At 36.5% G+C, this 26,067-nt stretch overlaps 1 protein-coding gene across 1 annotated transcript in view; it reads left to right on the top strand.

Moving 5' to 3' along the window:
- Window positions 1–26,067, top strand: part of l(3)mbt (lethal (3) malignant brain tumor) — a 194,271-nt gene that overhangs the window by 139,243 nt on the left and 28,961 nt on the right. The window contains exons 11-13 of the mRNA XM_089096530.1: window positions 8,823–8,946; window positions 19,272–19,435; window positions 24,288–24,446. Coding sequence (XP_088952656.1) covers window positions 8,823–8,946; window positions 19,272–19,435; window positions 24,288–24,446 — 447 coding nt within the window. The remainder of the gene's footprint in view (window positions 1–8,822; window positions 8,947–19,271; window positions 19,436–24,287; window positions 24,447–26,067) is intronic.

Here is a 26,067-nt window from a genome sequence, read left to right as displayed (position 1 = left end):
TACAGGAAGGGGGTTTCTCAGCGAAGATGGAACTGTCTGGAGTGAACTTTGTTTTTGTTTTTTGGGGGGGGGGGTACTTTACGTTTGATGAAATTTACACGGAGGAGTTTTTCGTGAGGGGTAGGGGTATATTTCATAGAGGGTGAGCCAAATTTACCCGCATTGTTTGAAAAACGAACAAAAATTATTCCCTGTATGAAGGGTTGCCCCCTCCTAAATACATTGCTCTTTTCTATAAAGTTTGAATGTTTATCCCAGTTTTTTAAGAGCACCTATTGAAACACGGGGGCAGTTTAGTTAGAATAGAAAGCTGTTTCTAAAGTAGTAACAGCTTTAGCGTAAAGAACAAGGTATTGAGGAGGAGGCAACGCTTCATATTCCCGAATAAATCTGCCAAAAATTAAAATGCATTTTGTTTTAATTTTTCATGTATGCTGAGCCCAATTCGAACCTGCATTAGTTGAGAAACGTTCAGAAGTTAAATTAAAAAAAAAAAAACAGTTTTTTAACTGAAAGTAAGGAGCGACATTAAAACTTAAAATGAACAGAAATCATTCCTGTATATGAAATGGGCTCTCCCCTCCTCAGCGTCTAGCTCTTACGCTAATATTTTTTTTTTAATAGAGTTGTGACAAAGAGTCAAACTTTAGCGTGGAGAGTGATTTGTCGAGGACGGGACAGCCCCTTTCATATAAGAAATAATTTTTGTTCGTTTTAAGTCTTAATTTTGTTCCTTACTTTCATTTAAAAAAAAACAACTTTTTTTATTTAATTTGTGTTAATTTTTATTGTTGCTCCTTACTTTCAGTTGAAAATACTTCTTTTTAGACATAATTAAATATTTAGAGTAGCTGCCTATGAAGGAAGGGGGAAATCCAACGCGCGAAAACATATAATGATCTTGATGGTAGGGTATAAAACAGACTGTTTTTGGACATTTGACCCCTCTCTGTCCTCAGAAAATGCTTTTCTCTTCCAAAGTTTTGACTGTGTATACTTACGTATGTCTGTACATGCTAATTATTTGCTGCCTGTTTCTTCTTTTTCTTTTTTTCTTTTTTTATAGGCTGATATAAGAACAGAACGTATTGACCCAATATTTGAATTTATTTCTTCGCTAAATAAAGGAATAAAACTCCTTTACCATGGAGGTTATATGTACTATTTAGAGTATGCACATAAGAGAAACCGTCACCTATCGTCATGGCGATGCATGGAAAGAAACAGGTGCAAATGCACAATTACCATCAATTTAGTTAACCAGAAAGTTGTCCGTGGCGCCAAACACTTCCATCCACCAGACGGGGAAAGAATTCAAAGAATTCAAAGTCGCTGGCAGAAGAAGCTTTCTTATAATGAGGTTATTTCTGCAGTTCAACAAAAGCGGATTGAAGGAAAGCGCTTACTGGTGGATAGTGATAGCAGTATTCCGAGTACCCCTACAATGGTAAGAATGGTCCAGAGACAACAAAGACTCCAGTAGGCATTATTCCATTAACTCAGCTTGTTAAAAAAAAAAAAAATTTAAACACTGAACCATTAAACAACATCATTCGTCTAAGCAATTTCTATTCTTATTGGGTCTTTTTTAACCTGTGATTTTGTGTTATATCAGTTACATACTGTAGCTGTGTTATAATTTTTTGACACAGAACTTTCCCAAATTTCCTTGGAGGACCACCACAAATGTGTCCTATTTTTGAATTGGTTCTATGTAAACGCTTAGTTTTGTTTATTATCGCCTTAGTTAGCTGTGAATTGGTGTTGAGTAAGCTGTTTTTTATTATAGCCTTAGTTATCGGTGGATTAGTTGGAGTTTTTGTTTGAGGATAAGACACTTACTCGAACTGACTTCTCGTCCTGCTTAAATTTAGGCTTCTGAATGCGACTGTCCAAAATCAAAATGCATTGCCTCTATTAGGTGAAATTGCATTTAAAGCTTCAAAGTGATTATTGCATTTGTGTGATGTCCTCAACGATTTATGGCAGCCTAACGTATTTTAAGTGTCAAAATTGATACGGTGACAAAAAGGAAGCAAACATGAGAGTTCTTTCAAATTGTTGCTGTTACCACTTGCAAAATTTAATCAAATGCTATAAAATATAGAACGGTCATCTGCACAGTTTGAAATCTAAAGGAATTAACACAGTAATGTTTTTTTTTTTTGTAACTGCCTTTTTTTGAACCGCTAATTCAGGCACTTGGAACACGGAACCATTAAACGAAAATCATTCGTCTGAGCAATTCCTATTCTTATTGTGTCTTTTTTAGCCGGTGATTCTGTGTTATATCAGTTACATACAGTAGCTGTGTCGTAAGGTTTCGACACAGGACTTTCCGAATTGTCCTTGGAGGACCACCACAAATGTGTCCTATTTGTGAATTAGTTCCAGGTAAACGCTTAGTTTTGGTTATTATACCCATAGTTAGGTGTGAATTAATGGTTTTTTCTTGCTCGGAGGGTGATGCCAGCCTTCTTTAAAAATACTCGGGCTAGTATTGGTGCCTCATAATGATAGCCAGCTTTTAACATCTGCAAAGGCTGATCGTTAATTTGACTTGACTTACTTGACTTATATCCCATCCGTCCTTGAAGTTTGTTTTGGGGCCTCTTCATCGATACGCCTCCTGTCCGATACGCTCCTGTACATCGTTAATTTGATTGGTCTGAAAATTGCTTCCTACCCTCTTCAGTTGAACCAGTTCAGTTAGAATAAAATAATGTTCATTATTTTGCATAATACATCTCTGATACCTGACCGTCAAGGCCGTATCCAGGGGAGTTGGCTAGGGGGTTTGAGCCCCCCCACCCCCATGAAATGTTTGTCCGACCCGTAAAAACGTAACAAAAATGAATAAAAACAAACTTTTATGCGTTTTCTAAAGTTTTTTTGTCCCCTTCCCCCGAAAAAATCCCTTTGTAACCCCCGTCCCATGACAAAAAATCCTGGAAACGGTCCTGCTCACTGGTATCGAAGTTACATTAATAGATGTGGTTTTCAGATATACATGGTGTTCTGCAATGAGTCTCTTTCATTTGTTTTTTTCGCAAATTGTGTGATCATGAATGAAGTCCATGAAAGAGGAGTAGCTTTGCAACTTTTGCACCTTCTTCACAGAATTTCTTCATTCTAGCAGATAACATATTGTTTTTACTTTTATGCAGTTTATGTAGCTACTGTAAATTGATGCATTGATGCAAACTGTTTTTATCTGCAAGAACGTGTCGTGCAATTAGAAAATGCAATTAAAGGAGAAAAATTGAAAACCACAACATCTTTTAAGCATAGTGGTACAGATATGAGAAAACAAACGTACTGCAAAAGATAAGAAATTGAGAAAGTGACATGTAAGTTATGAAGTAAGGTGGTGCTTCAGACTTCACTCTCTACCCTACTTTCTTGAGACCACCAATGCTCTAGTCCCTCTGCACACTCTACTAGGTATTGGCTGAAACGTTTTAAAGCTATTGTTCGAGTTGATCGTAGTCTCCATGGCAAATAATATAATGTAATTCCGAAAATAGACAGAACAAATACTTTGACGAAGTTACAACTTCATAAATAATCTATTTCCGCTTAAATTAGTTGAAGATCGTCCATTATATGTGTTTCCAAGTTTATTTGGTGCATTATATTCAAACAATCTTGTTTTCGAATTTCGTAATCTTTTTAATATCATAAAATATGGCTTTTTAAACAGGGAAGGGATGGCTTTAAATTCCCCTTTGAAGATAAGCCACTTACTTGAACTAACTTCTCGCCCTGCTTGAATTTAGGCCTCAGACTGTCAAAAATCAAAATATATTAACTCCCTAGTCTTGTTATTAGGGAAAGTAGCATTTAAAGCCTCAGAGGGATTATTACTTTTATGTGAAAAATGATGCCCAGCAGGATTTATTACAGCCTAAGGCACTTTAAGGGTGTAAATCTTTACGATGACAAAAAGAAAGCTTGAACTCTTGAATGAATTCTATGAATTCTTGAACGGTCAACTGCGCTGTCCGAAATGAAAGGCATTAACTCAATAATATTGTTTTTTTTTTGGTAACTGTCTTCTCCCCAATTTAAAAAAGAAAAATCTGATCCGTTTAATCGAAAAAAGATAATTCACACTTTCTGATGATGTAAGGTTCATTAAAACTTAAAATCTCTAGGGAAACTTAATATCTCGCGTTTTTCTAGGGAAAATAGGACTCGGCTGCTAGTTTTATGTCCTTTATTCGGATCTATTATACAAGCTCTACAAGTTATGGCAAAACCAACCAATCAGTTCCAAACCAGTTATGGCAAAACCAACCAATCAGTTCCAAACTAGTTATGGCAAAACCAACCAATCAGTTCCAAACCAGTTATGGCAAAACCAACCAATCAGTTCCAAACCAGTTATGGCAAAACCAACCAATCAGTTCCAAACCAGTTATGGCAAAACCAACCAATCAGTTCCAAACCAGTTATGGCAAAACCAACCAATCAGTTCCAAACCAGTTATGGCAAAACCAACCAATCAGTTCCAAACCAGTTATGGCAAACTAACCAATCAGTAGTTTGGAAACACAAACTAAAAAAAAGTTTTTAATGGACGATTGGGTGATCCTTTAAGGTTCTGCATCCTCTTGAAATAACTCGTCAGTCAGAACAATCAGAAAAGTGTTTCATCTGTACCTTATGTAAACCAGTATTATAGGCCTACTTAGCTAATGTGAAATCCTTATAAGTCCGCAGTCTTTTTTTTTGGGGGGGGGGGCATTTAAAGCTCCGAAATGGCTTATTGTCAATAATTAGGATATCTATCATTTATTGTGTTTCACAGTTATTTCCTGTTCATTACTTAGATATATAAAAAATAAAAAAAACTATTACTGCGCTGGGAAACGCCAACATTCTGCGATCCCATCCAGCCTAGTTTAAATGCAAGTGCAAAGTAAAGGTTTGGAGACGTGCTCCTCTTAGTGGGAGTAACCCAACTTGAGTGATCAGCGGCTCGATCTTGAACAGCACTTGGTGGGAGTCTTTTAACTTGATTGAGCTTGACATTGAAATGTACTTTATGGGAGTAATTCAATTTGAGTGAACAGCTGAACTTGAACAGCACTTTGTGGGAGTAATTTAACTTGAGCAATATCTTGTGGGAGTAATTGAACTTGAATGAACGGCAGCTTGGCCCTTGAAATCTCTTGGATTGAGACGGGAACTTTCTCTTATCATCACGATCAGAAGTGAAATTTATATCAGGAAACTTTTGCCGCATTAAAAGGAGCTATTATTTTTTTTTTTTTTTTTTTTGTTTTTTTTAATTTTTTTTTTATAATTCGTGGCAAGACTAAATCTCAATTAATTTCAAAATCAGGGACTTCTATATTATTTTTTTAAAGAGACGTCTCCTCCTCAATCCCCAGGCCTTTACGGTAAAGTTTTATAGTCCTTTAAACTATACAATCGATTCATAAGAAAGAATGAGAGGTTTCATATTTAGTAGATGTCGATTTTAGGCATCTCATGCATGTTGGATTTCGTTCCAAGATTTCCGTCAACATCGTGCCCCATTTTTGTGAACTTTATTTCTGGTTTATAAAATCATATTGATTTTTCATGTGCTAATATCAGTAATGAACAACTTTAAAATTAAAGTATTTAGAATCAACGTGAATAATTTTTTATTTATTTATTTTTTTATTTTTTTTTGCTTCATGTATAACACTCAAAACTTTGTTTATCAGAGTTTGGGTTTCTTTTGATAAGCGTCGCTTTTTATTTACAGTTTATTAACACTTGGTATTTAGCATAAAGCTCTCCTAAATATGAAGGAGACTACTACTCCATCCTTCTACCCCGATTTTTGTATTTAAGTTTAATATTCGTATAACAATGCCTTGAGAATGATAAACATCCCTGAAAAAATATAACAATCGAATGAGCCTTTTTTTTGAAGTTTCTACGACAACGCCTTCTATAAAAAACCTTATATACCCCCCAAGGCATAACTTAAAACCCTTGCCCCGAGGGTTGTGGGGGAGTGTCCTCCTCAAAAACATATTCTCTATCTGAAAATGAACTACGCTGAACAAAAGAGCTATCTCAAAATTTTGATTGGATCCTCCAAATATTTCCCAGGAGGGGTCTGAAATATTGAAATTAATTATTAGGACTGTCATTTCCACGGTCTTCGAGGTGAGTTCTTCAGACCCACACCCCTGGGAAGTTGTCTGATAGAGCTCATAAACCCGCTCTACCTTTCTACCTTTTTTGAGATTCAAGCACGCCCCTCCCCCCTACACAAAGACACCGACCGCTTTATAACGGCTGGTCTGTAATTTTACACCAATGTATATAATTTTACCAAGCATCAAATGAATCTTTAAGTTAAATCTCTATATAAACCTTTTGTACTTTGTGGACTTAATACTTCTTTTGGGATGAATATGACACTACGTGGCATTACTGCCTCTGAAACTGGACAGCTCAATACATGTGTTTCAATACTTTTAAATCGATTGGGTATCTTAGAATTATCACATGATGGCTTTTGGCACACGTTGGGCCAAAATTGTTGGTTTGCGCAACAAAATGGTAGAAAACGCCACTTTGCCGGGGTATAATTTTTTTTTTCTATTTACAAAAGGCATTGGAACTTTTAATTCTCGTTCGAATGAACCTTTTCCTGATTTTCTAGGACCATTGGTTCGATACAATCGCCCCTGGGAAAGCAACGACTAACAAACAAATAAACATACATCCACGATCTTTCTTCTCAAAAAAAAAAATGCAACATACCACATTTTTGTAGATATATGATTAAAAAACTATGTACCAAGGATTTCTGACGTGCTGAATTTGGCGGTAGAAATTTCATTACAGATCAATTATTGTTTTGAGGTTGTTTTGCTCCTTTTTCAGAAACAGAAAAAGAAAGATAGAAATAGAAAAAAATGCCCCTTTTTCAGAAAAAAAAAGTTCAGATTCAAAGCTTTTGATGAGTAACTTTAAACTTAATGATTTTTACATATTCAGAACCACTGTAAAAAGCCATTTCTTTTGATATGTATGTCTTATTACACCAACTTTCATTTTTTATATTTTCAATTAATATTAGCCAGTATTACATTGTTGCCTTACATGCAGTTAGCCAGTGTTGCCCCTTAAATGCAGTTTGTTACCACAATCTGGTTGATAGCATGGGACTGAGTTGGTTTGGCATGCAATAGTATAAATAAGGCTTCAATTTTGTCTAGTAAAACAGATAATGTTGGAAAAGTAAGTTTGCTGATTGGGTTTTGTGCGTGTTCGGCTGTTGTGACCTTATTTTTCTTTATTATGGCAATATCTGAAGTCGAAGCAGACATAGGGTAAAAATTTGTATCAAGATTTAGAGGATAATCGTAGAAAGGATAAAGTTCTTTCGTACAAGTCCTGGCATTTACACCGATCATGATAAAATGGGAATCCGTTATAATTGTGTTTAAATTAGTTATTCACTGATAGCAATTTCTGTTCGTTTTGTTGACTTTCGTTCGTTTTATTTCGTTCGTTTCGATTCTTTCTTTTCGTTCGTTTTGTTGACGTTCTATTGACTTCATTTCTGCTCGTCTCAGGTTTTAATATAGCTCTTTACTTTTTTGAATTTTGTCTTAGAAATTTTATTTCCAATTTTCTGCTCGGTTCTAATTGAGATTGTGTTTTGTTGATGAAGATTAGAAATATTTGTATAAGTTTTTATTTTAGTTTTACTGCTTTTAATTTCGGATTGTAATTTAGATTTGGAACAAAATTTGAATGTTAAGGCAAAATTTCTATCAGATTTTTTTTTCTGTGATAAAAATTTTGATAATATTTGTGCTTTAGGATTTTGGGGGATGGGAAGAAAGATAATTGTTCACGTAAATTGAAAATCTTCGGAGATTTTGGTCTTCTACTGGCCTGAAGTCATCATGACCTTCCACCGTGTAGACACGCTTGAATATGTAAAAGAATATTTTAATGTTATATTTTGTTACAAATATTTTTTTGTTTAATTAAAGCTTGTCATGGCCATTCACTGAAAATATTTTTTTTTTCCTTAAAAAGAAAAGAAAAAATTGACGCCACGAGTCGGTACAGCCAGGGTGGTTTCCTCAATTTTGATCTTGAACAAGGATCGTTGATCCTTAATGAAGCCTGAAATTATAAGGCTTATCAGCGTAATAAATAAGAAATTAAATGTTACACGCTATGAATTTCCTCCCAAAATGTATTGACTTCAATAAGGTCCCCGTGGTCACTGAAAGTTTCACATCGATAGGAGAAAAACCAAGTTCGGCCTGAAAGTTTCCAGGCCTGAATGTTTCCCATCGATAGGAGAAAAACAGACCCATTTTGGGTTTAACAATTTGATGCAGCCAACTTTTTTTTAATGTCTTTTTCCTCTTAGATTCTTTGCGCCAGTGATACATCAAGGTCAGTTTAGAAGAAAAAGAAAATCTTGTTTCTTTTCTGTTTCTTTTCGTGGCCCTTGTTATTATGTCTTTGTCTTGTTATTATGGCCCTTGTTATTATGGTCCTTGTTAGAGACAGTTTTGGAACTGTCTCTAAGTTATTATGTCTTGTTATTATATACTTATTGGGTTTTAATTAGTTACTTTTGGGCTTCGTAGGGTTTTACGCAGCCTACTAAGTAGCCATCACAAATGATACAAATATTTAAAAGTTTTAAAAAGTTCAATAATACTTACAATTTACAATCTAACCTTCAACTGGTGTGTTTAATTTACCAATGAATAGTGCTTGATTCGGTATTTGCCTCACTTCTCTGAGGTTTATTCCTTTAACTTTTTATTTTATTTTAGGAGGATATTGGGCAGGCCATAGATGAAGCTATATCTAATATCAGTTCAAATCAAGGATCACCTGCAGGCCTTAAAAAACCTAAACGCAGGTCAAAGAACCAAAAGGCACTTTTCCAAGGAAAAGGTATTTTTATCAACAATTCTGTTATGAAAGCTAACATGATTAAAAAGGATCGAGATTGGATGTTTCTTAGACAGTCTAGCTGCTGAAAAGTCTTTACACTGTCCCCAGAAGCTGACAATTAATGTGTATCTTGATTCCATTTCATACAAATAACATTTCAATAGGGACTCATCCTTTTATTTGACAGCGAAACAACAACAAAATCTCTGGATATTTCGGCCGCATATAGAGTGGCCGTCATCACCAGATAAACTGAAACTAAAAAGGAGACAAATGTCATATGCAGAAACTGAGTTTATCTGCTAATGGCAGCCACTGTGTATGTGACCGAAATATTCACAGATTTTTTGGTTGTTTCACTGTCAAATAAAAGGATTTTTCCCTGTTTAACTGTTATATGTACGTCATGGAAAGGCAGTGAGGTCATCGCAATTTCCACCCCTGATTTTGGCTCCGTTCCAACTATTCTTTTGGGCCGTTTTCACGAGGATGCTGGATAGAAGTCATCCATCGGCGTGAACCAGTGTTTTCGCGCTGGATATGTTCAACAAAAATGTTTTTCCTTTCACCCTCCTCCCACCCATCTATTGTCTATATTCACGAAGAGCTCTAGCTTAACTTTGCCTTGATTTCAGAGATTAAACTCAACGGAGGAAGTCCACCTTTTTATTGAACAAATGTTTGTTTTCGTTAGGATGGGAGGTGAACACGAGTTCAACTCCCATTCTCGTGAAAATGTGCCAATTGGGTCCGTTGACGTGACTTGATTTCGTTAGTGACTCGAATCGTATCTTAGTAGATCTCAGTTCTTCTAGGAGCCCGAAATTAGCTCAAGAGTTAAGAATTCAAAACTTTTGGCTCTAAAAGCTATGACGTTCATTTAATTCGGACCAGTTTTTCTATTTTGTCAATCCCCATAAGTATCCATTGGAAAGGAATATTTGAAGCATCTGTTGAAATGAAAACATACTCATATAGTCAAAATGACAAAAAAAAATCAAGACATTTTTTTGGGGACTTTGAAATTGACTTGTTGTTCTTTTTTCTATGCTTGAATTTTTTGGCATTTTTTTTTAAAGAATAAATAAAAATTAATTTTTTATTTAATACTTAGAAGAATGTTGGGTAGGCTATGTAAATGTTAGATTAGCCACTTATTTACGTGTTTTGAATCTTTTCCTTTGTTTCTTTGTTTCTTATTTGGAAAATTGGCGTTGTTTTTACTTTTCATTGTTTGTATGTTTCGTTAAAACATGTACCGTCGATTTAATACGTTTTTGATAGAAGTACTTTTTATACTGTTATGACGAAAAACAACAAAGACGCGAAATCGAGGAAATATCTTCAGCCAATAAAACATCTGAAGCAAAAAGTAAATATTTAAAATATTTTGGCAGAGATTTCTACTCTGCCATCTTCGGCGTGGAAAAAAAACTTGAAAAAATTAAAGACAACGTAACCAAGACCTTGAATAGCATCATATAATATATATGTTATTGTGAACGTTCGAAATGTGGTTAATGTCGACATTCACCGATGAATGTCCGAAATTCCTTTTTTTTTTTTTTGCTTGCATATAATTAGCTTCGCGAGTCAGCTTTTTCAGTCTTAAGAAAGCTATGATGATAAAAATTAAAGTTAGGTTAGATTGTGTTGATTTAGGTTAGGTTAGATTAGGTTAAATTCGGTTATGATTATTAGAAATGGGTTAAAAACCTAACTTAGCCTAACAAACTTAATCTAACCTAACTGTCATCATCAAAACTTGTATTAATCTGAAAAAGTTGATTGGCAACACTGACTAAATCCAAGGAGGAAAAAAGGCATTTCGGACACTTACCGGTGAATGTCAACATTCATGAATATCAGACATTCATGATAACATATATATAACACCAATAATACCAAATGACTAAAATAGAGCATATAACACCAAATAAATTAAACAACACCAATCATAGGCAGCGCAATAGCGCTGCCTAAGTAAAGAATGATGTTGGCACAATGTATTATTTTTTTTTCTTGGTTTTAGACCAGGGCACTTCGTATCGAAGGAGTTGTCGCAGAAACTTCGAAAAAGGCGCATTTTATTGGAAATTGGAGTGGCTAGTGCCCTTTTTAATAGTCGAAAGTGATTGGAGGACAACTAGCCCCCCCCCCCGTCCATCATTCCCCCAAACACACCCAATCAAAATTTTGAGATAGCCATTTTGTTCAGCGTTGTTGATTTCCAGATAGAAAATATGTTTTTGAGGAGGTCACTCCCCCACAACCCTTAGGGCAAGGGTTTTAAGTTATGCCTTGGGGGCACATACCAACGATGTTGGCACAATGTATTGTTATTTTTTTTTTGTTCTAGACCAGGGCACTTCGTATTAAAGAAGTGTCGTAGAAACTTCGAAAAGGGCTCATTCAATTGAAAATTGGAGTGGCTTGTGCCCTTTTTAATAGTCAAAAGTGATTGGAAGGCAATTAACTCCCCTTCGACGCCCACCATTTCCCGAAACACATCCAATCAAAATTTTGATATAGCCATTTTATTCAGCGTAGTTGATTTCCAAATAGAAAATATGTTTTTGAGGAGGTCACTCCCCCACAACCCTCAGGGCAAGGTTTTAAGTTATGCCCTGGGGGCATATAAGAACGATGTTGGCACAATGTATTATTTATTTATTTATTTTTTCCTTTAGGCCAGGGCACCTCGTATCGAAGAAATTGTCGTAGGAACTTCGAAAAGGGCTAATTCAATTGGAAATAGGAGTGGCTTGTACCCTGTTTAATAGTCGAAAGTGAATGGAAGGCAACTAACAACCCTTTCACGCCCACTGTTTCCCGAAACACATCCAATCAAAATTTTGAGATAGCCATTTTGTTCAGCGTAGTTGATTTACAGATAGAAATTATGTTTTTGAGGAGGACACTCCCCAACAGCCCTCAGGGAAAGAGTTTTAAGTTATGCCCTGGGGGCATATAAGGTTTTTGTAGAAAGTGTTGTTGTAGAAACTTCAAAAAAGGCTCATTCGACTAGAAATTCAAGGGCTAGTGCCCTTTTTAATAGTTGAAAGTGATTGGAGGGCAACTAACCCCCCTCTCACGCCCACCTTTTCCCCAAACACATTCAATCAAAATTTTGAGATAGTCATTTTGTTGAACGTAGTTGGAAGTTCTGGAAATTGGGTCTTTGAGGATGACAACCCCCCCCTTCCTATAGGCCTCAGGGCAAGGGTTGTAAGTTGTGCCCTTGGGGCATATGAGGTTTTTATAGAATGCATTTTCGTAGAAACTTCAAAAAGGGTTCATTCGATTGGAAATTGAAATGGCTAGTGCCTTTTTTAATAGTCGAAAGTGATTAGAAGGCAACTAACACCCCTTCCACGCCCACCATTTCCCCAAAAACATCCAATCAAAATTTTGAGATAGCCATTTTGTTCCACGCAGTTTAAATTTCAGGAAATTATACCTTCGATTAGATCACTCCCCCCATAGTCTTCAGGGCAAGAGTCAAGATTTTAAGATAGCCATTTTGTTCAACGTAGTTGGAAGTTCTGGAAATTAGGTCTTTGAGGATGACAACCCCCCCCCCCCTTCCTACAGGCCTCAGGGCAAGGGTTGTAAGTTTTGCCCTTGGGGCATATAAGTTTTTATTCAAATCTTTGTCGTAGAAACTTGAAAAAGGGCTCCTTTGATTGGAAATTCAAATGGCTAGTGCCCTTTTTAATAGTCTCGAAAGGGATTTGAGGGCAAGTAACCCCCCTCTTACGCTCGCCAAGTCCCCAAATACATCCAGTCAAAATTTTTAGATAGACGTTGTATTCAGCGTAGTTGATTTCCAGATAGAAAATATGTTTTTGAGGAGGACACTCCCCCAGAGTCCTAGGGGCAAGGGTTGTAAACTATGCCCTGGGGGCATAGAAGATTTTTATACAAAGCGTTGTCGTAGAAACTCGAAATAGGGCTCATTCGATTGGAAATTCAAATGGCTAGTTTCTTTTTCAATGGTCGAAAGTGATTGGAAGGCAACCAACACCCCTTCCACGCCCACCATTTCCCCAAAAACATCCAATCAAAATTTTAAGATAGCCATTTTAATCCACGCAGTTTAAAGTTCAGGAACTTATACCTTTGATTAGATCACTCCCCCCATAGTCTTCAGGGCAAGGTTGATAAGTTATGCCCTGGGGGTATATAAGTTTATGTTTAGGTATATATAAGTCAGGAAACTATACTTTTGAGCAGGACACTCCCCCCACAGTCTTCAGAGCAAGGGTTATAAATTATGCCCTGGGGGCATATAAGTTTTTATTGAAATCTTATACCGTAGAAACTTCAAAAACGGCTCTTTCGATCGGAAGTTCAAAGGTCTTGTGCCCTTTTTAATAGTCAAAAGGGATTTGAGGGCAACTAACCCCCCTCTCCCGCCCACCTTTTCCCCAAACACATTTAATCAAAATTTTTTGATAGCCATTTTGTTCAGCTTAGTTGATTTTCAGATAGAAATTATGTTTTTGAGGAGGACACTCCCCCACAGCTCTCAGGGCAAGGGTTGTAATTTATGCCCTGGGGGCATACAAGGTTTTTATAGAAAGCGTTGTCGTAGAAACTTAAGAAAAGGCTAATTCAAAGGGCTAGTGCCCTTTTTAATATTTGAAATTATTGGAGGGCAACTAACCGCCCTCTCACGCCCACGTTTTCCCCAAACATATCCAATCAAAATTTTAAGACAGCCATTTTGTTGAACGTGGTTGAAAGTTCTGGAAATTATGTCTTTGAGGACGACACCCCCCCCCCCACAGGCCTCAGGGCAAGGGTTATAATTTATGCCCTTGGGTTATATAAGGTTTTTATAGTAAGCGTTTTCGTAGAAACTTCAAAATGGGCTCATTCGATTGGAAATTGAAATGGCTAGTGCCCTTTTTAATAGTCGAAAGTGATTAGAAGGCAACTAACACCCCTTCCACACAGTTTAAATTTCAGGAAATTATACCTTCGATTAGAACAATCCCCCTACAGTCTTCAGGGCAAGGTTTATAAATTATGCCCCGGGGGCATATAAGTTTAAGTTTAGGCATATATAAGTCAGGAAATTATACCTTTGAGCAGGACACTCCCCCCCAAAGTTTTCAGGACAAGAGTTATAAGTTATGCCCTGGGGGCATATAAGTTTTTATTGTAATCTGGGTGGTAGAAATTTGAAAAAGTGTTAAATTAATTGGAAATTAAAAGATCTAGCGCCCTTTTTAATATACAAAAGGAATTTGAGGCTAAATAGCTTCCCTCTCACGCCTACCTTTTTCCCCAAACACATCCAATCAATATTTTTAGATAGCCATTTTCTTCAGCGTAGTTGATCTCCAGATAAAAATTATGTTTTTGAGGAGGACACTCCCCCACAGCCCTCAGGGCAAGGGTTGTAAGTTATGCCCTGGGGGCATATTAGGTTTTTATAGAAAGCGTTGTCGTAGAAAATTCAAAAAAGGATCATTCGATTGGAAATTCAAAGGGCTAGTGCCCTTTTTAAGAGTCCAAATTATTTGATGGCAACTAACCCCCCTCTCACGCCCACCTTTTCCCCAAACACATCCAATCAAAATTTTAAGATAGCCATTTTGTTCAACGTATTTGAAAGTTCTGGAAGTTTGGTGTTTGACGATGACCCCCCCCCCCCCCACAAGCCTCAGGGCAAGGGTTATAATTTATGCCCTTGGGGCATATAAGGATTTTATAGAACGCGTTTTCGTACAAGCTTCAACAAGGGCTCATTCGATTGGAAGTTGAAATGGCTAGTGCCCTTTTTAATAGTCAAAAGTGTCCTTTTTAATAGTCGAAAGTGATTAGAAGGCAACTAACCCCCCTCTCAGTCCACCTTTTCCCCAAACACATCCAATCAAAATATTTAGATAGTCATTTTATTCAACGTAGTTGAAAGTTTTGGAAATTAGGTCTTTAAGGATGACAACCACTCCACCCCACAGCCCTCAGGGCATGGCTCGTAAGTTATGTCCTGGGGGTATATAAGGTTTTATTGAAAGCGATGTTTTAGAAACTTCAGAAAGGGCTCATTCAATTGGAAATTGGAAGAGCTAGTGCCTTTTAACAGTCAAAGGTGATTGAAGGGGAACTAACCCCCCTCTCATGGCCACCATTTCCCCAAACACATCCAATCAAAATTTTGAGATATTCATTTTGTTCAACATAGTTGGAAGTTCTGGAAATTGGGTCTTTTAGGATGATAACCCCATCAGAGCCCTCAGTGCAATGGTTGTAAGTTATGCCTTGGGGGCATATAAGTTTTATATAGAAAGTTTTTGTAAGAATTTCAAAAAGGGCTCATTTGATTGGAACTTGAAAATTGCCCTTTTTAATAGGCAAAATTGAGTGGAGAGTAATTACCCCCCTCTCGCGCTCCATTTCCCCAAACATATTCAATCAAAGTTTAGAGATAATCATTTTGTTCAAGGTAGTGGAAAGTTCTGGAAATTTTGTATTTAAGGATGACAAACCCCCCAGCTCCCCCAGGGCAAAGGTTGTAAGTTATGCCCTGGGGACATATAAGGTTCTTATACATAGCGGTTTTGTAAAAACTTCTACAGTAGCTAATTTGATTGGAAATCGAGAAGGCTAGTTCCGTCTTTATTATTCTTAAACAATTGGATGATAACTAACCACCTATCATGTCAACCCTTCCACCCAACAAATCAAATCAAATTTTCAGATAGCCCTTTTCTTCAACGTTGCAGAAAGTTCTGGAAATTAGGTTTTTGAGGATGACAACCCTCCTACAGTCCTCGGGGAAAGGGTTGTAAGTTATGCCCTGGGGGCATATAAGGTTTTTATTGAATGCGTTGTCGTAGAAACTTCAAAAGGGCTCATTTGATTGGGAATTGAAAGGGTTAGTGCCTTTTTTCATTGTTGAAAGGGATTGGAGAGCGACTAACGCCCCTCTCACGCCCACCATTTTCCCAGACATATCCAATCAAAGTTTTGAGATAGCTATTTTGTTTAACGTAGTTGAAAGTTCTGCAAATTAGGTCTTAGAGGATGACAGCCACCCTAACAGCCCTTAGGGTAAGGGTTGTAATTTATGCCCTGGGGGCATTATCAGGTGTTTAGAGAAACCGTTGTCGTAGAAACTCAAAAAGGGCTCATTCGATTGGAAATCGAAAGGCCTAGTGCCCTTTTTAATTGTCTAAAGTGATTGGAACGCTTGACATTTTTATAGTAAAGATCGATGAGGGTACAATGTATTATTTTTTTTTTGTTGTTGTTGTTTAGACCAGGGCACTTTTTAACTAAGCATTTATCGTGGGAACTTCGAAAAGGGCTCATTCGATTGAACATAGAAAGGGTTGATGCCTTTTTTAATAGTCGAAAGTGATTGGAGGGAAACGAATTCCTCCCACGCCTACCCTCCCATTTTCATTTAGGTTTAAAAACTAAATGTTGCCTTAAGATTAAGTCAAAATGCACTGTGTTAAGGCTAATTCTTAATAAGGCATCTCAGCAGTATCGCAAGAACGACTATGGGTACTATGTTCAAACTTTTGGGGCTACTTCAATTCTTAAAATTTAACCAAATCCGAATAGCGTCAGTGTATCCAAGCTATTAAAGAATGTAAACAGATTTTTTGCGAATGGTATCAAGTTTTCCATTTCAGGTCAACAAGAGGGGGTATGAAACTAAATTGAACACTACCATTTGTGTCCAGATTTTTAAAAGGGTGTATGTTGTTAAAAACTGCTGAAAATTTTCCTCCAGCATACAAATAGCAGGCCAAACTATAAATTCTTAAAATAACCAAAAGATTTAAAGTATTATCTTTTTCCCTGAAAAGACTATGTCAATATAAAACGAACAGAAATTAATTTAAAAAAAAAAAATTCCAAAAAATAATTTTTTCAAAGAAAAGTAAAGAACTTCCGTAAAAAAAAAATGAGCAAAAATAAAATCAAATAATCTACCAAGCGTGAAACTACCACAAATCAGCATCGATAAATAAATAAAATCCAAAACGAACAGAAATTACAATAAATAAACGAGTCAAACTCAAAACGAGCAGGAATTAACATAAGTTGGGCTCAAAAACCTGTGCCTTCCCAAGGCCAGAACATAATTTGCACTTTACTGGAAAAAATACAAATGAATGTGCATTGTCAGTTTTATATACATATACTGATATTTAGTAATCAAAATGTTAATATTATTTGATTTATTAAAGTTATAAAAGTAAAAACATTTATATTTTTATCAGTAAAGTGTAAATTATGTTCTGGGCTTGGGAAGGCATAGGGGTTTTGAGCCCAAGTTATGTTAATTTCTGCTTGTTTTGATTTTGATTCGGTTATTTATTGTCATTTTCGTTCGTTTTGGGTTTCATTTATTTATCGATGCTGATTTGTGGTAGTTTCACGCTTGGTAAATTATTAGATATTATTTTTGCTCATGTTTAGTTTAATGGAGTTCTTTACTTTTCTTTGAAATACTTATTTTATGGAAAGAGTTTTTTTAATTAATAACACCAAATAACTAAAACAGATTAAAAAGCGTGAAACAAAAATCAGAGAATGAAAGGAACCTGCTTCACACAATAACAGTAAAATGGGAACTTGTTATTATAACAGTATACACTATAATGTAATAACAAAAGTTTCCCTGGCCTTTATTATCTGCTGTTTTTAATAAGGTTTTTTATTCTTTTAACTTTTTTTATTCCTAAATTTGCGGTGCCAGGGACTTCCAAGTAACTGATATGCCGCTATTCTTTTACCTTACCTCGTTCCATTATGCGGCTTTAATTGTCTGTTGAATCGTGTTTCGAAGGAGTCAAATGAATAACTTTTACGAATAACGTCTCCAGGAAGATTATTACAAGTTGAAGTACGCCATCGAAAGAAGCTATTCTTCAAGTACTCAATTCTTGGTATCTCAACCTTAAGAAAATCGGGCTGAGCTGTGTGCCTTCTTGTCTGCCTTCACGGTTGGATGATGGAGAGCGTAGTACTACCCAAACAAAAGCGCCTTTATGGCATGAGTTTGACTTATGTTTACTCCAATTCAAGTGAGGCTCCATGACAAGCTGCCCTAATTTTTGGTGAGACCCCCTTCTGGCTTGACCACAAAGCACAATATTTGCAGAAACACCCTTTTTCAAAAACTTCTTGAAACTTTTATAGTCCTGGAAACTTTGTGTATAGCCCTTGTTTGGTTTAAAATGCCTTTTCAGTAAATTACGCTTAGTTTCGTTGGAAACCAAACCACTTTATTCGAAAAACGTTCAGATTGAAGCTCAACATCAATAACATCCAAGGGAATATGATTACAAATCAAAGCACATCGTCAGACGAAGATATTCTTCAAATACTTGGTTCTCGGCGTGTCCACGTTTATATGATTAGACCAAGCTGTGTGCCTACGTGCCTTCGCGGTTACGCAACGGTACAGTTTCATGTGCTTGACTGTGTCAAGGTTTTCCTCTCAACGAAGACAACAGAACATAGGCAATATTTTGACAGTAATATTTGGTTCCTTTTCAAATTTTGTTCACTGGACACAATTGTTTCCTCGGTTTCATGTCCTTACCGTTGAAGCACTATGGTCTTCATAGTGAGGGTAAGAAACACCCTCAGCTGAATTGAATGCCTGTTTATAATCCATAAAACTGAGGAATAACGGGGTCTGATTATACAAACACTTTTAAATTATTAACCTAAATGGGAAAATTTGGCCTCTCCCCTTCCTAAATCCACACTTTTCTTCTCTTAAAACTTTATCTACTGTATTGTAACAGTGATTGTTTCAAGTTTAGCTCGGCCTACCACTTTGTTAATAGATTTACAGTACTTTTGTTTTGTGCTATACCTGCTACGATGACAAACAGTTTGGTAGCTGTATTACTGGCACCGAAATCCTAGGTAAACCACTGATCTAATAACCTTGATTTAACTTTTCTACACCTCATGGTACCATGACTACTTATTACAACCCCACCCCTCCACGATCACTTTCTTTTCGTGTTAGCCATTCCTTGTTTCAAGAATGCAGAACCTTCCATCTCTTCAATAATAAAAATTCTTGATTATTGTGATTCCAGATAATTTGTTTTATTGTAAGCAATAATAGTCCCTTCTTCAATTTAAGAACAAATTTTTTGGTTTAACCCGCCTTCAAAAACAAATTTTTTGGTTTAACTTCGGCTAAATTCGAAAGATAACAACGTCTTTTCCCTACCCACTCTGGTTTCAGAATTAGTCGTGTATGTTTTTTTTTATTTTTTACTTATGATACCATAGTCTGAATGTCACTCACATAATTATAATGTTTCCTCTAGGATTTTCAAGCCTGAGCAATCAAGAGGAATTGCCTTCAAATTTAGCCGATCGAATCCTGAGCCGAAAGCAGGCTGTACAGAACAAAGAAGGGATAAAACTAAACGACGAAATGCCTCAACTTAAACAGTACAAACGCAGAAGAAATAGTAGCGATTCATTGGAGGTAGGTTTTTCGTTTAAAACTAAGTAAGATTAACTACGTTTGAAGTAGTTTAGCCTATCGCAGATGCACTGACTTGATTGTGACTCCACAATGAGTAGTGTGATAAAAATGAAGCTTTTTGAAGTGAATTAAACAGTTCGTGGTTAAGAAGTGTAAGCAAAGGGCTTGACTTACTTGACTTACGGCTCTTGCCAGGACCGCGTAGAGAACAATGAGACTAGGTGCTTCCAGGTTGACCTATCGCATGCTAGGCTCGAGGCTTCTTCAGCTGAGATGTGGGCTTAGGCAAGGAGTTCGTTGGCTTTGTCTTTCCACCTGGTAGGGGGTGCCCTTTGGGACGTTTTCTTCTCTGCAAGGTGGGGCCAAGGTCAAATAAAACCCTTGCTGGTGCATCACGTGGCAGACGTAAGAAGCGACTGGGCTCAATAGTAACGAAACTGAAAAAAAATTAATAACAATAGATCCATCAGAAGCATTGGCGTTTTATGTTTATTACAAATACACAAAAATTAATTAAGTTTAATGTTACCCATCAGAAGCTACGAGCCTGAGAAAATTTATATTATTTTTCCAAGATGCTGGGAAATACCACGTAAAAGTAAAGTGATTTTAATTAAAATCACACCGTCAGATCCAGCATATCCAAGAACACCAATTAAGGTTTCAGACTCATTTACCAGAATAAAGGTAACGGAAAGATGTGTGCTTTTTTTCCAGTGTTGATCGCATTGAACCAATGGTCCTAGAAGATCGGGAGTGGTCTCTTTCGAATAGAAATCAAAAGTTTTAGTGCACTTTTTAATTAACCAAAAAGATTGGAGGACAAATAGCATCCCTCCCACGTCCCTCTTTTCTCCAAAGACATCCTATCAAGATGTTGATATATCCACTTGGTTCAGCATATTTGAAAGGTCCAATAAGTATGTCTTTGGGGATAACATGACCCCCCGTAGTCCTCGGGAAAAGGGTTGTAAGTGATACAACTGGCCCATTGTCCACATATAGTATTTGTAGTTGGAAAATATACGGACATTTTTTTGGGGTCTTAATATTCTGAGTGGTCTATGGGCAGGGAAGTTTCCGGGGGGAATCTTCCAGAGGAAATTTCACACGGAGGGGGGAGGAGATTTCATGGTATGATTTGAAAAAATGGTCAGATATTAAATTTAACCAACAATTTTTTTCAACTGAGAGTAAGGCACTAGGCCTACATTATAACTTAAAACAATCAGAAATGATTCTGCATATGAGACGGCTGCCTCTTGCTCAACCATCGCTCTTTAAGCTAAAGTTTTTATTTTTAAAGAACTTTAAGACTTTAGCGTAAAGAACAAGGGATTGAGGAAGGGACAATCCCGCTTATAAACGGAATAATTTCTGTTCTTTTTGGTTTTTAATGTTGCTCCTTACTTTCAATTGTTTTTTTTTCTTTTATTTCATTATAAGTAGTGATGAAGACCACTTTGCCTTTCCGTCATTCGAAAAACAAGAAGTTATATAGGATAAGGAATTTTTCTGAAGACAGTAATTAAAACAAAACTTAAGACAATCCTTTGGCTATTGGACCAATTCCCCTCCGAAGTGACAATAAAGGAAAAGCTTAAGAAGGTCAAAGATTTCCTTGAAAAAATAAAAACAACTAAAAACCAAAATCTTTTTCTGAAATTTTTTGAAGTGATAAAGCAAAGGCACCTTAAGTTACCTTTTTCTTTAGCTTTTTGTTCACGAGTTGGATATGTTTTTGTTCTGTTTTGCTGAGGAAGGTTGTTGGTCTAGTTGCCAAAATATTTGTTTCTGTTTTATTTTAATCACTGTTTTCGGAAAAAGTTGTCATTCCAGTTGACTTCTTGTTTCTCGCAAAGTGATCATTCATCGGCCGTCCAAAATCAAAATACTTCATAATAATATTGAAAATTAGACAGTTATAAGTGGTTGACTTAAACACAAAGACAAGATTTCCCAGAGACAGCATTGCTTCATAAGATAAGAAATGCTGCTGCTACTAACAACTCACTGCAGCACCGATCTGACTGAGACCAACACAGCTACACACGCTCCTCCTCCATCCTAATCTTTTCAACGCCTCCATCTTTACACCCACTCAGGAAGCTCTCATTTTCCTTAGATCTTTCCTTATGACATCCTCCTACCCCAACCGGGGAGGACCTGCTTTTCGTTTGGCCCTAAGCGTTTGACTGAAAAGGGAAATGCAGGCAGAGGGGTCAATCAAAGTAGTACCATTTGTCTTTGTCATCACTGTTTGAAGTTACTTGTTTCTACAGAATATGGTGCAAAAATACAGATACATATGGTGCATAATATATACAGAATATGGTGCAAAAATATTGTGTGTGTAGGGAGAATAAAAAAAAATGAATTAAAAAAGATATCTAATACTTGCATACATTACTAACTTTCATTGATAGCCACATACGGTGTTTCTTTTCTTTGAAGGGAGGCGGCACATTTTAGGGTCATGGATAGGTGTTTTGACATTCAGTGAATATCAAGAGAGAATGTAGAGGAGTCAGTATTTCATTCTAAGGAAAGGAATCTAAATTTAGCATTATTGTTTTCACAAAGTTATAAAAGATTTTGCCTTAATGCTATCAAATTATCACAAGAGTGATTAGTTAAAGCAGTTTATTAGTGAATGATACTTATGGGTTTAAACGCTCCTGGCCCTGCCACAGTTTTAATAATAGGTGGATTTCTCATCCTTGGAATGTTCAAAGCTCAGTTTTGAAATTTTATTCAACAAAAGAACGTATAATTAATAGCCACAGATAATAATCATGATAACTTAAATAAAGACTTCGCATTGCCCTTTGGTCCATTATGCGAAAAACTTTCCCCTGATTGTCATTGTCCAACACCCAGAAATATATCCTAGTTTAGATGATTAACTAAGAACTGCATAATTCATATTCTATCTTGTGATTTTATCTGTTCATTTTCTGGGTGACAGAGGGGTTGAAACTTGAGAATTGTATTTTCTACTGTATTTTTGGGGTACTGGGTGTTTGGACCTATCGTAGGTTAAGGAATCCCCCCCCCTGCTGAGTTTTTGGCCGAGAAGCTGGCGGTGGAGATGGTGTTGGAGGGTTACTGGTCCGCTGTGTGCCTCCAATCACTCAGATTGAAATTATTGTATTATACCAGTTCAAACAAGGTACACATGCCCAACTATCTGAAAAATCATGGCGGTATTGGAGGGACCCTTGACCCACTTTTGATATTCCAATTATCCAGACTGAAAATGCTTACTTGATACCTGTTCAAATAAGGTACAAAATGCATTTGTTTTGCGTAAAGACCTGTGGTGGGGTTGGATGGGGTAGGTGAACTGGGCATTGTACGCTCCACTTTGGCTCTTCAATTTCACTTTTTCAAATGCCTTGCCTGCTTTCGGGTAAAAAAAGATGCAGCATTATCTACCTTCCTGCTAAAAATCAGGCCATTGGATGAGGGACGGTTTTAAAGGAGCCACGGGCCCACTTCGTGCGTCCAAGAATGTATATTGAAAACCGGTAAGCGATTTCACTTAGCAACATTACCACCTTTCTACTAAAAAGATTGGTGTGGGGCTGTTGGAAGACCAAGTGCCCAATTTGACTTTCAATCACACAGTTTGAAAAGCACTGCATCTTTTCGATTAAGATAAGATAGAGCCTGTCCTCCTTTCTGGAAAAAAGTTGGTAATGGTTGGTGACTAAATGCAGCTTGAACTTCATTTGTTTTAAGCCAAGTCATGCACGCAGCACGGACTTCTCTTATTTAACAATGAGAATTTAGCGTGCCCTTGCAACACGTTGCCTAAATTCTGCAGCTTAAACCTGTCTTGTTTTTGTACCAGAGTTTTGTCAGGACTTGACATATTTTTTACAAATAACCAGCCCTTAGCGCGTTTTTGACCCGAGTAACAACTACGTCGCCAAAATTCCACAGCTTGGACTTAGCTCGTTTTTACACAGAGCTTTTTGATTCAGGAATTACACATTTTTTTTTCTCTACATATTTTTTTCAGGATCTACAAATTATTATTTACTACTAAAATTAAACGTATTTAAGAAGAATGGGTCATTTACATAATAAAGAATCTTGGTCCCTTGGGCTGCTTTATTACTGTCCCCCTGAAGTCATATTTTTAGACAGAATGTTTTAAGTAGAATACGCGTCTCGAATTTTTGATCTCATGCGATAGGGAGTTACAAAGAATCCCCGTGGGTAAAAAGGGGCACAGGACAGAGAACGGTAGTCTTGATAGCTTTTACCCCTTTAAAGTGGTGCCATAACTATCAATTTTGAATTCTTCCACGTTTCTACGGACATTTGTTCGATACGAAATGGCAAGGAAAAAATGATACTTTGGATACGTGTCGCTCTTTACTTAGTCAATCGTACTGTGTTGAGTCTGTTCCCTACTCTTGTTTTCGGTTGGTGTATAATATTAATTCAAGGGCCTAGTTTTACCTTTGCAAGCAGGATATATTCGTTTGTTTTTAAAGAGGTTTTTTTGTTTGTTTCTCATTTTTGAAAACACACTTAGCCTCAAATTTTTACTTCCATAATTAGTAGGCATCGAAAATCGGGTAAATTGTTTATTGCCGTGCTAAACGCTATTTTGTAACCGGTCTGCACATTGAGATGGGATTCTAACTTTAGAAGAAATGTTAAGCTCACTCCCACCCCTCCCGCTTCTGCCACTTTTTGTCGAATTTACGAGCTTGACGTAGAAACCCGACGCTCTTTGCTTCATTTCAGTAAATTTTTAAAAGGTTTACGAGTCGTAATTTTTTATTCGGGCTTGTATTTGAAATTAATGATGTTGGATTTGATAATTTTGTTTTAGGGAATACTGAAAATTCAGAAGCTTGAAGAGCTTGCTGAAGAAATACCAGAAATGATTTCGACGCCTGACCTTGAGGATCCTTTAGTTTTAACAGAGGACGAAGACCTCGTCGATATGAACCTAAGATTGATTCAGAGAAGCCGAAAACACAACCGTTCGGTTAGTGTTGTTTTGTTTTCTGTTAAAGCCAGTGAAATTACATTTCGTGCCAATGTCCAAAGGGGTGTCAAAATTTCTAAATGGGGATACTTATAAAAAGCTCATATTGACGAACTGCTGTGTAGAACAGTCTCCCAGTACAAGTAATGTAGCCCAGAGGGTTGACTTTCAGCTCCTTTTAAAGTTTTGTTCTGACAGGAGTCGAAATTCGTTTCGCCAGTCAGATTTCGCATCGTCCGGCAAAAATACCTTCATGTGGGTGAATAACCGGTTCTATTATGTTTATTATCAGAATTGAAGAGTTTATTTTCCCGGCTGGAAAAATTTAGTTTAAAATAAATAAAGGCTTTGTCTTTGAATGAGCCAATATTGAATGTGAATTGCAAAAAGAATCTTATTCGTAGTCTATTCGAAGTTGGTGTTCAACGGAGTTTTTTTTATTTCTTGTCGACATTGTAGTCAACTTTACTCTCAATCAGATTTAACAACGGGAATTCGCATAAAAACTTTTTTGTTGACTTCAATGACATAACAATATTTTTTAAATCAAAACTTGATGCTTATTGTTGCTACTTAGTTCAAGAGGACTTCCAGTCGTTTCATTTGATAAAAATATGCACACAACGCTATTACCGGTACTGCGTATCTTTCTATAAAAAATTTGGCTGCTATAGGCTACAATTCGTTCTTTATTAAGTTGTGTCTGACGCCGCAACGATGATAAAAGTTGCTAAAAAATGTTGTTTTTGCTGTTATTACGGCCAAAGTTCCAAGGGGACCCGGGTTGGTTAAAGATGGGAAAACTATCTACTTGTGAAAAATCACAAAATAGTATTTCAATTTTGCTTTTAAAAAGTACTGTAGTCTAATAAAGAAATGGAGTAGTTCATGGCAGACATGTGTATAGGGGGCATGCGGACTTTTTTATATATTTTTCAAACAATTGGCCTTTCTGTTTTTTTTTGTTTTTTTATCACAGAATGGGGACTCTAAAATATATTTATGCGTTCGTGCAGGTTATCAGGGTTGCCACCCCTTGCGATTTTTTATATTGCCTAAAAACAAATCACTAAATCAGCACATAAATCACTATATTGTTGAAGAAAATCACTAAATTGCCTAAATTACCTACTAAATCACTAAATTAGTCAACAAAATCTAGTGATCTTTTTTAACCAGGTGGCAACCCTGCCTGTAAAAGATATCAGGTAAAGTCTATATTTAAAGGTACAAACCGTTATAAAATTTGCGCAAAAAGATACTGTTTCGCTGTAAGAAATATTTCAGAAGACGGAAAATTTACTGACTTTAATATAAAATGGTAAAAAATGCCTACGAAACTTTCTGTGTAAATTTTAAATATTTCCATGAATTATATTCTTATAAATATTTGCACCTTTGTTTTAGTTTTTACCTTTATTCTATATTCACAATTCACTTGGAAGAATTTTTAGAGCCGAGTCTTTTAAGGCATCGTCTTTAATTGGTAGTTTGTAGATTTACTTTCTCTATTTGGTTCCAAAATGAAAAGGAAAAGAAGGTTCTGGATCCCTCTGAAATATCGAAATATATACCGTTTGCTCTATAATTTGTGCCTGATTTGTTTCTTGTATTGTGCCTT

Source organism: Artemia sp. Qi Xiang Cuo, chromosome 11 (assembly GCF_049724085.1).
Source record: "Artemia sp. Qi Xiang Cuo chromosome 11, ASM4972408v1, whole genome shotgun sequence".
Lineage (NCBI taxonomy): Eukaryota > Metazoa > Arthropoda > Branchiopoda > Anostraca > Artemiidae > Artemia > Artemia sp. Qi Xiang Cuo.
Note: the sequence above shows the minus strand (reverse complement) of the source record. Positions and strands in the feature narration are given on the sequence as shown.